Genomic DNA, 11,520 nt, shown 5'->3' with positions numbered 1-11,520 from the left:
AAATTTTTAGTTATCAGTAGTTATTTTTTAAAAACGAACACCTTGAGGAGCCCGAACACTGTCTTTGTGTCGCTTTACCAACTTCAATTTTTCTTTAGGATTGCAAATTGCAATTATAGAAAGAAGCAACCCTTCTTTCACAAGTGCAACCCTGAGTAATCTATGGTTTTCTTTATTTTGCAACTTTTGCTTATCCTTAAAATCGAATGTGATAAAAGAGCACAGATAGAGCTAGCAGATATGCAGCAATGGTAATTGTTTTTCATTGAAAATCAGACTCATATTCTTTGCCAAGAGCAAAAGGCGACGTTTTTTGATTTTCGTGCTATAAATCGACAAAAAGGAATAATTGGTCTTCAAAATTCGCCCAATATAGTGAGCAAAGGGCGAAGTGAAACTATAGATTGTATTTGGAGTTGGAGAAAGCGGAAATTAGTGAAATTGGTTGGAGCAATTGCGAGAAAGGAAGCAGTCCGCAGTAGCAGAGGCAGCGGAAGAAGAAGAAACACCCGTCTGCAGCTATTGTGAGCAACGTCAGCGTCGCGGCTGAGGCAGTTCAGCGCCCCAACCCCGACCCCGGAAAGTCAAATGTGAAAAGATGGCGACGAGTCGCACTAGTCGCATACAGCAAACGAAGAATATAAATTCGTTCTTCTCCAAAATACAAGGTGCGTTCTCTGAAGCATGTACACAGCAGCGCTTATCCACTGATAAGAAAACGTTAGAAAAAACATGGAAGTTAATGGACAAAGTCGTAAAGCTGTGTCAACAGCCCAAAATGAATTTAAAAAATAGTCCCCCCTTCATATTGGACATACTGCCCGACACGTATCAGCGATTGCGTCTCATATACTCTAAGAATGAGGATCAGATGCATGTCTTACATGCCAATGAGCACTTCAATGTTTTCATTAACAACCTGATGCGCAAGTGCAAACAGGCCATCAAATTGTTCAAGGAAGGAAAGGAGAAAATGTTTGATGAGAATTCACATTATCGAAGAAACTTGACTAAGCTTAGTTTAGTTTTTTCGCACATGCTTAGCGAACTGAAGGCGATATTCCCTAATGGAGTATTTGCCGGTGATCAATTTCGAATTACGAAGGCAGATGCCGCTGAGTTTTGGAAGCTCAACTTTGGAAACAGGTAAAAAACAGTATACATAATACATTTCCAACTACAAAATTTTGCGAAATAATGGAAATAAGTTAGAAATTCTCATTGTAAAACAAAAATAAGACCTTTACAATTCTTACTTTGCTTGTTAATGCGATTATTTCCCTATGTACCGATTTTAACGTAGGCACTAAGGATTTCTAAGGAGAAGCTTGACCAAACCATAACATGTGTATCTGTTAGCGCCAATCTATTATTATTATTATTACTAAGGTTTTCCAAACTTTACAACAGAAAATAAACTGACCAAAACCACGGGTACACAAATGATTGGTGGGTATCGCCGATCTAGACGGGGTTAGATCGCCGAAACAACAGCCCTTGGTCGGGTAAAACCCGAGTCATTCCGGTACGTAGAACCGGCTGTCGTGGGAAAGTAAAACGGTCCTCAAGTCGCTCGCCGGCAGCACTTGGGGCAAAGACAAAGAAACGTTGCTGGCAACATACAAGGCAATTGGCCGGCCGGTTCTAAGTTATGCAGCGCCTGTTTGGTCACCGGGGACTAGTTGGACGCAGTGGACGAAGCTACAGACTTGTCAGAACGCCGCACTCCGGACAGCGACTGGGTGCCTTCTGATGACGCCTGAGCATCACCTACACAGCGAGGCCCAAGTGCTCCCCGTACGGGAACACAATAAAATGCTCAGTAAGCAGTTTCTGGTGGGGTGTCACAGAAGTGAACACCCTAACAGACCACTGCTGGAGGAGGAGCCTCCTATTCGTGTACAAGGACGCAGTCCAGACCTACACAGACCAACCACTGGACACAATGACGTACAGACAAGCGATCAACGACATTCATAGGGAGTCGTTCCCACGACAGTCGGGTCTACATACGTAACCGGAACGACCCAGATTTATATCTGGCCAAGGACTGTCACTCCAGCAACACTCCCCAAAAAGTCTTTGGGGAATTTGTATGCTGCTACAACAACAACAACAACAACATTCATAGGGAGTCAGTCTCCACCTACCTCGACTCCAGGCCTAGGAATGTCGTTATCGGAGCCCAATCACCACCTGTGGAAGAGACGGAGCTTCAATTACCAAGAGAGACCCGCGTTACTCTGGCTCAGTTACGGTCTGGATATTGTAGCCGCCTAAACAGCTACCTGTCCAGACTCGACCCAAACATCCCAAATGAGTGCCCGGCATGTGGAGACTCCCCCCATGACACCAACCACCTCTTCACATGCCAGCTCAATCCGACTCAACTAACACCCCTCTCCCTTTGGTCCGACCCCATCGAAACAGCTCGTTTCCTGGGCCTGCCGTTAGTTGAGCTCGACGATAATGATTGAAAAGTTGACCCGAAACAGGCGGGGCTTAGTAGTGCCGCTACAACAACAACAACAACCACAACGGGTACACAAAATAACAAATTTTTGTGTCCGAAATTAAATGTATAATCGTACAAATTTATAAGGTTAATTTCTGAAGGGCAGTTTCGGCCACCCGCGGGAAAACAAAAAACAGACCTATTAAGTCTAAATAACCGTAACGACCCAGATTTATATATGGATAAGGACTGCCACTCCAGCATCATTCCCAAGAAACTGTGTATTTAAGTGATCAGATCATTTAAAAAAATACAATTTTTGGTATAAATTTCCTTTTAGAATTAGGTAAGAATTAATACTAAATTGAAATAATATTTCACTCTTTAAATTCTGTTATTAAATTTAAATTTGATAAATGGTTCTAGTACTATGGTCCCATGGAATATCTTTCGACAAGAGTTAAAATGATACTACTAAATTTCTATTGAAATAATATTTCACTCTTTAACTTCTGTTATAAATTTAAATTTGATAAATGCTTCCAGTACTTTGGTCCCATGGAAAATCTTTCGACAAGAGTTGAACAAAGTACATCCTATATCATCTGGTTTAGAAGCAATGGCCCTAAAAACCACAATAGATTTAACGTGCAACGATTATATTTCAAATTTTGAATTTGACGTGTTTACGAGACTCTTTCAACCGTGGGTAACGCTGCTACGTAATTGGCAAATATTGGCTGTCACACACCCTGGATATGTAGCGTTTCTGACTTACGACGAAGTTAAAGCGCGATTGCAGCGTTACATCCACAAGGCTGGTAGTTATGTGTTCAGGTAGGTTATTAATATTCTATTTTATTGATATGTATCTCTCGAAACTAACATTTATTTATGCAGATTATCATGCACTCGCCTCGGGCAGTGGGCGATAGGGTACGTTACCGCCGATGGTGAAATATTGCAAACCATACCCCAAAACAAATCATTGTGTCAAGCATTGTTAGATGGTCACAGGTGGGTTTCCATTTTCGTTACATTTTCGAAATAACCTTATTTGGATGCAATATGTAATTTATTATAGGGAGGGGTTTTATTTGTACCCGGATGGTCAAGCTTGTAACCCCGATCTATCATCGGCAGTGCAGAGTCCTACGGAAGATCATATTACAGTTACACAAGAACAATATGAGCTATACTGCGAAATGGGTATGTTATATATGTAAAAGAAACGCTAGGTAACAAACCCAACTAAAAAAATTTCAATCCAACAGGTAGCACATTTCAATTGTGTAAAATATGTGCCGAGAATGATAAGGATATACGCATTGAGCCTTGCGGGCATCTACTATGCACGCCGTGCCTCACATCTTGGCAAGTCGACTCAGAAGGACAGGTAAGAAATTGGTTAAGCCACAGTGTTATTATACAAATCAATTTTAACTAGGTCAACTTATCAAACTTAAAAATTATTTAGGTCATAAGAGTAATACTTATTTGTGTGTACATAGTTTTTCAAAGCGTAGTGTAAATTCAGCATTATGGCAATATAGTCGTCTTTTGAACTATATTTACAAGTACATACATATATAGCTAAAAATTTCCATCTCCAAAACAGACAAAATTATATTTGTCCCGGATGCGCGAGGCTTCGCCACGCGCTGAATGTATGCACATTTACGTATTTGGAGAAAGAAATCATATGCCATCATGTACTTCGTTTATTATATGTCGCTAGCTTAGAAAGAAAAGTTGTTAAGTCCCATTTTAAAAATTTTACAGGAGAGGAAAAAACCTTTCTATAGCCATTTTCTTTAACTATTTCGCAGGACTTTGAATCAAATATTTTGCGCGTTTAAAGCAAAGCAAAACTCCATAAGAATCAGAAGGATTCGATATTTATTAAAAGATGTCGTATTATTTTGGCCTTATCGGATTTGTGGTGCTTCTTTTGGACTTAGCAAATTTTGCCTTTTATTGCTTATGAAGAGGAAAAAATAAAACAAGTACCTTTATAATTTTCGAAACGATGCGTATTCAATTTCTCTAGCCTCCCATATCAAAATATGAGTTTTCATAAAAAGTGGACTTAGCAACTTTTCACTCTAAGCTAGCGATATATAAAAACACTTGTCTAAATACGTTCAATGGCGTGGTTAAAATATCTCGCATTTCCTTTATACAAGAGGTTTACGCCGACAGGCTTTGCGGCGGCGGCGTGGTCAACTTCAAAAAGAGTCGGCGGCGGCGGCGACGCCGGCGCGTCTGGAAACGCCGGCGCTACTGCGCATAAGGTAGATTCAAAAGAGCCATGAGGCTACTAATCTTATCATGTCAGCCAGCGTTAGGCATTCGCCATGCCAATTAAGACTATAATTCTATTGAATTCATTCATCGAATTAGTTTTAAATTTAAATTACGTTACTCCCTACTTGAATTAAAATGTGGAGTGTCTGACGCTGATGGATGGGCGAACAGAAGAAGGTCTGAGGTATATACGTACATACACACATGGCTCTCTATGTTCTCTTCAGATCCGTATGTTATATTTAAATTTAAAGAAATAAAAAAATTTAAAAAGTTAAGTTATTGGGGTAATTTATGTCGCTATCAATAAATTTTTGCAATAATCTTATCAACTGTTCTGTTAAATTACGGAGTTCTTAGATAGGATTTTTTTCGGATTACATATTGAAAACAAAGTTGGTTTACTTTTTTCTAAAAGTTTATTCCATCAACTCGAACCAGAACGGGCCTTTTTGACCCACTGTTTAAAAAAATTCCTTGTAGATGGTTAAAATTTCCACTAAAATATTAAGCCCCGAATTTTTCTAAGGAGAACCGAATGTAATGAAAAAGGGGGAACTTTAACCCTGTGTAGAAAACATTGCGATGCGAGGGAGCAAAACCTTCCTGGGGTTTGACCACCACTAAGGAATTTGTAATGTAATTTTCACACAGTCACCTAGTACTTGTATACGTACCCCAGAATAAAATAACTTACGAATGTAAAAATTAGCAAAAAAAAGGGTTTGCTTTTTATTGAAAGTCTGTTTAAAATATTAAAAAAAATACACAGGAAAATCAACTTGTCTTTGTTTTATCTCCAATAATTGAGGAGATATGCGCGTTAAAGTTTTTGGTATGTGTATAAAAAAGTAGTATTGTTGTAGTATGGAAAATAATTGTCTACTGCAGGAAAAAATAGTTAGATAACCAGTATTCGACCCTAATTTAACTGTAATAAACGCTTTCGATCGAAAAATATGTTACCTATGTTTTTTCTGAGTTATGTTCTTTTTGGAAAAATAATGGAGATCATATTATTTTCCAGTGGCCCAAATTATGCAAAAACAACTCCTTTAAAAATGTAATTTCCATTTCGTAAAATTGTGTTTTTATACTAGTAGTATTTAGTTCCGATATTTTCGTAACTCGGCGGCGGCGACGTGGCTCGGCGGCGTATACCTCTACTTTATACTATGTATAGAAGATAGTAATTTTAAATAGATGGCAACTCTACTCAAAAAACTTGAAGTTTTTGTACATGCGAAGGTCATGCACTTTCATTTGAAATCTCATTTGTTTATCCAACGGTCGGTGAAGATCTTATAGTTTTTAAACAGGTGGCAACCTCACTCAGAAAAATAATCAGCCCTATTCTGCATTTCGACTCGAATCGAAATTTTCTCCGTTTGGCAACTTTGGTAATTGCGTTCCGTTTCCTTTCGATCAATCTTCGAAATTTACGATTATATGTACCTATTCTACATTTCGATCGGAGTTCCGTTTTTCTAAGTTGCAAATTTGTTGACGGAGAACGTTTCGATTGTTATTTTCGTGGGTTTAAATAATAAAATTTTATAAAAAAAAATAAGTAAAATATAGTAAAGTGATATTGCGCGAGGTTTTCAAAGAGGAAGCACAGGCGTTTTTGTTTTCATTATCTATAAATAAGACTGTGAAATGCACTGAATACAATTTATTCTTTGTATATAAAATTAATAGAAGTATGTACATACATACATACATACATAAAATGTGAAGTTACATAAAAAAAGATGCTTTTATTATTGCACTCGTTTTTACTAACTTTTTAAAAAGAGGTGCGTATGTTGTCGAACTCTTCCCCTCCTCCTAACGGCTTTCAAAATGGAATTCATTTGCGTTCAAATCTTCCACTCTGTAGTAAATGCAAATGTTGTGGAGTGCTCAAACAACGTTTATAATTTGACTGGCTTTGAGCGATGAGTAATACAGTTCATGATGAATTTATGACTCTTCACTCGTCTGAGAAAGATCAAACATGTCCCTAAATCTCCGCCTTTCAATTTCCGCATCAGAAATCTGAGACTCGTTCTCCTCTTCAAGCAATAACGCCGCAGCTATGGATTTCATTTTGATAAATATGTTTCCACTTAAATAAAGCACAAACGAAATTTTATTTTTAAATTACACTGATGTTAGATATATTTAGTTATTTTAAAATATTTACAAACTTTAACTTCATAAGCTGCTATAGTTTGGTGGCAAATATTTCTTTTGTTTTGTTTCGATTTCACACATTCCTAGGCAAACAGCTGATTTCGAAAGATGTTTTCTCTCTTCCTCTTTCGATTCGATCGTAACGCAGAATACCTAAGTTCGATACTTGCGGAGCGGAATGCGGGAACGTAATCGAAATGTAGAATAGGGCTGAATACATACTGAGGATAAGTCTTTTACTTGTACATATGTACGTGAACCTAATGAAATAAAAACATCAAATTAGGCACAGCTGATTTATAAATTCTGTCTCTCACTGAAAGCCCAACAAAGGTAGCCTATGTACATACATGCTCACATATGCAAACAAAAAAGCATCAGCTCCTTACGCTTTTTTGAATACAGCACCTAACAAAAGAAAAACACTATTTTGGAGAAAGAGCGCCTTCACGTATTATGTTAGGTATTAATTTTTAAATAGGTGGCAGCCCCATTAAAAAAATAAAAGCTTATCCGGAGACCATATTCTTTCAGTTGATACCTTATTTTTTAGTCCAATGAACTTTGAAAATCTTATTATTTTGCGAAAGGTGGCAACCCTACTGAAAAAATAATAGATTATTGAACATCTGGAGGCCAAGCATTTTCACTTCACATCTGTGTTTTTGTGTTCATACAATGTTCGAATGAAATAGTAATTTTTAAATAGGTGGCAACCCTACTCAAAAAGTAATACATTATTGAACATCTAAGTGCCGAGCCATTTTATTTGACACATCATTTCTGTTACTCCAACGTACAGTGCGGGTCTTATAATTTTTTAGACAGGTGGCAACCCTATAAGAACTCAAAGTACTAAAGATAAAATTCCTATCGATACGGATTATACTTAAAAAATTTCGTCTAAATCAGTTGGCTTGGTCAAAATATATCAACTTTCCTTTATACTAAGTGTAGAAAATAGTAAGTTTGAATAGGCGGCGACCCTACTTAAAAAATAATAAAGTTTTTGTACATGCGAAGGTCATGTACTTTCATTTGGTATCTCATTTTGTAATCCAACGAACGGGGAAAATATTTTATTTTTTTAATATGTGACAACCCTACTCAGAAAACAAATACATTATTGCGCATGTAGAGGCTAAGTCTTTTCGTTTGACAGTGACGGTACAGATCTGATGCCTACGCTCATTATGATTGAATATGGTAATTTTATTAAATTATTATTTAAGGTGGCAGCCCTATTAAAAAAAATATTAGTGATTTTCTAGAGGCCAATCCAATGCATTTGACACCTCATCTTTTGTAATCCAACGAACGGTGCGGATCTTATAGTTTCAAAGACAGGTGGCAACCCTATTAAAATTCTAAGTAAAAGAAGATCCCTCTCCTGTCGATACAGAGTATATTAGAGAAAATCTCGTCAAAATCAGTTCAGTAGTTTTCGAGATTACCGTGTACAAATAATCTCGACTTTCCTTTATACTATGTATAGAAACGAGATTTATTAGTATTTTGCTCCTACAATAAAATTTCAAATTAGGGGTATTCTCTGAGTCTTGCAAAGCCCTTGCACGGTGCACGGATTGCACGGTTTGCAAAGCTGTCCCATACGAAAACCGGTTTTTACCGTGCAATCCGTGCAATCTGTGCACCATGCAAGGGCTTTGCAAGACTCAGAGAATACCCCTATTGTTATTCATTTGCATTGATGGTCCTACTTGATATTAATTGATACTTTTTTGTTTAATTGCAGGGTTGTCCGTTCTGCCGTGCTGAAATCAAGGGCACCGAACAAATTGTAGTGGATGCTTTCGATCCGCGAAAACAGCACAACCGAAATTCGACGAATGGCCGTCATCAAAATACCGACGATGACGATACAGAGGTATAAATAATAAGTAGCTTATTCTAGATTTTTTAACGCGCTGCGCATCGCAAGTAACCCAACCAAAATATAAAAAATTTCAAACAACCAATCGGCGAGAAAAGTTAAAGTCCATAGTAAACGAATTTACCCTGTCTGTAGTACTAACACTAAATTTGGCGTGAAAAACATGTCAATGAATTTAACTGAACTTACTACTGCTATTTATGAGTTTCATTAGTTCGTATGTGATCTCAAACGAGAAAAGAGCATGAAGTTTAATTAAAAGTACCAATTGATTATTTTTTTGTTGCACTAAAAGGTATAAGGTGATAAAAATCTATGTAAAAGGTACTAAAAAAATTTATAAAATCCACAAAACTTCATCAGAGTTTCTAATTCCAAAAAGTGTGATTGGTTGTTTGTTATTCTTGTTGGTAGTTATCTTGAGAGGGAGGCATAGTTTTGTTTGATCAAATGAAACACACAAACCTTTCTGTAAATAGTTGCTGTATTATCTATTTATTATACACTCATACATATACACACTAAATGCGCCCATACAAATTTCACATTATTATTTATTATTGTTTATTTAGCTCGTATTTAACAATGTTTATGTGTTAAGTTAAAGTTTTTTTGATTTGAACTATGAATGTTTACGTGCTATTATACACATGCATAGTTATTCCAAAATATATATTTTATGTAAGAATGTAAAAGTACTCCATCTAAACAAAAACATAATTTTTTTCACGAAAGCATTTGTGGTTTAAATGCGTTAAATGGATTAAGATGCTTTAAATTGTATAAAGCAAATAATTCTAAAGTCTGCAGTTTGATTTGCATAATTAATTTTGCATTAAGTATATTTGACCCTTTTAGCGCGGAAAAAAAATTTTGTACATAGAGCCTTTCATAGTGGAGTATCAACTCACATTCCTGAAAACGACACTTGAATAAATAATCGAAAATATACCTATATCAATTTTTTATGGTTATCAAATACCCAGCAAAAAACTTCCTGATCGCAGAAGTGAACATGGAATGGTGAAAAAATAAATCAATCCCTTTGATATCATTTTTTTCGTATATTGATTTAACATGGCCATATCTTTGATGGTAATACCTCGCCATTTTGCTAGTGAGAAGCAAATAAGTCTAGATATGCCTTTCGAATAATGAATAAAAAATAAGCAAAAAATATATATTCATTCCACTGCCTTTAGAAGCGCTGCTTATATTTTTGCTGGGTAGCTACAGATATACTTATTTGTACAAATCTATTTGTCAGTAAATTATTGACATCTTAAAAATAAGATTTTTAGATTTAAAATAGACCGCCATCAAACATTAAAACTGTTTTGACTTGGTTTTTATCGTAAAAATCACATGTTCTGGTAATGCAAATACATTGATTTTTTGAAAACATGCTCTTAAATAATGTAATGAAACATGAAGTAAAAAAATGCTTACGAAAAGAATTATGCCTCGTTGCACAAAAGGATCAAGTGTACTTTTTTACTAAGAAATCAATCAAAATTGTTTAAATTATGCAAAAATAATGGTTCTAAATAAAAAAAAAATCAGTTACATTGTTCCAAATTTGCCTAATAAAATATACATATATTACACTCGTTTTACAAGTTTTCAGACGTTTAGCCAAGAAACCCCTGTTATTTTTTATTTTTATTTTTTGTTTGATCTAGTTTTATTTTTTATGAACAAACCTCCAAAGATAAATAAGTAGCAATTAATTTACGATACATACATATTCATATTTTAATGTTATGCTGCAAAAGGAATTACGAACAAATATAAGTATGAGTCGTTCGTTGAGCATTGGCAGCGAAAATTTTTGATTCAGAAATCATTACTCTACATATAATCCTTTTGTAGATATACTTATCTTTCAAGATTTGCATGTTAGGCATATCGTCCTCCCTTCTAATTTTCATACTTTAATGTACGTTTCATTTATAGGTACATATTATGTACGTATTTACACACATATACATACTTATATGTATATGTATATCATACTATTGTGAACATTTCGCGTGTTTTTTCCTAAAAGTTTCTATAAAGTTGTTAAAACTATTTTTGGATAGTGTACACTCCGCGGGCAGTGTCCAACACTGTTTGGCTTAAAGTCTGTTATTTATGCATTTTGCTATTCTAATACTTAGCTCTCGTTTTAGACACAAAAGAATATTCAAATCATGTGTAAAGTAATTAAACGATATGCGTACATTCACATTATTGTATGTACATGCATCGCATATATTACCTAAGCAATATCTCTTTAACAGCAATTAATAAATAGAACATTCATCATCAAAGTATATACCGCCAAGTGTATAGTTCGCTGCGTAAACATTTTGCTATTGCTGTTTAAGCATAACAAGAAATGAAACAAACCAATAAGACTGTTAACCCCTTTTATTTTATTAAATATTTTTTTTTTATATTGAGGTACTCTTTCTTTGAGACAAACAAAGAAAATGTTTACTAGCTTGGAGTCATACGATGGAAACTCTTTAAAAAGTAATTGGATTTTTTTCTGTTCAGTGATCTCTTAAACTTTTTTATAACTGCAATACACAGCCCATACAATAAACTTTTCTTAAAATGATTTTGAGGGTCCATATGTTTTAGTTCCGCATCTCTACAAAAACGTTGACTTCAAGCTAGTTATATCGGTTTATTTAGA

The 11,520-nt window shown here is 35.5% G+C and overlaps 1 protein-coding gene across 1 annotated transcript; it reads left to right on the top strand.

Moving 5' to 3' along the window:
• Positions 1 to 226: 226 nt before the first annotated feature.
• On the top strand, positions 227 to 9,304 carry LOC118746210 (E3 ubiquitin-protein ligase CBL). Its single transcript, XM_036480035.1, has 6 exons — positions 227 to 1,146; positions 3,002 to 3,292; positions 3,356 to 3,472; positions 3,540 to 3,664; positions 3,730 to 3,851; positions 8,697 to 9,304. The coding sequence occupies exons 1-6, from the start codon at positions 599 to 601 to the stop codon at positions 8,832 to 8,834; spliced, it is 1,341 nt and encodes a 446-aa protein (XP_036335928.1). The 5' UTR covers positions 227 to 598; the 3' UTR covers positions 8,835 to 9,304.
• The last annotated feature ends 2,216 nt before the right edge of the window (positions 9,305 to 11,520 follow it).

The sequence above is a fragment of the Rhagoletis pomonella genome, unplaced genomic scaffold (assembly GCF_013731165.1).
Source record: "Rhagoletis pomonella isolate Grant_MI unplaced genomic scaffold, Rhpom_1.0 Rhpom_scaffold_00010, whole genome shotgun sequence".
Classification (NCBI taxonomy): Eukaryota; Metazoa; Arthropoda; class Insecta; order Diptera; family Tephritidae; genus Rhagoletis; species Rhagoletis pomonella.
This window is presented reverse-complemented; position numbering and strand designations above follow the sequence as displayed.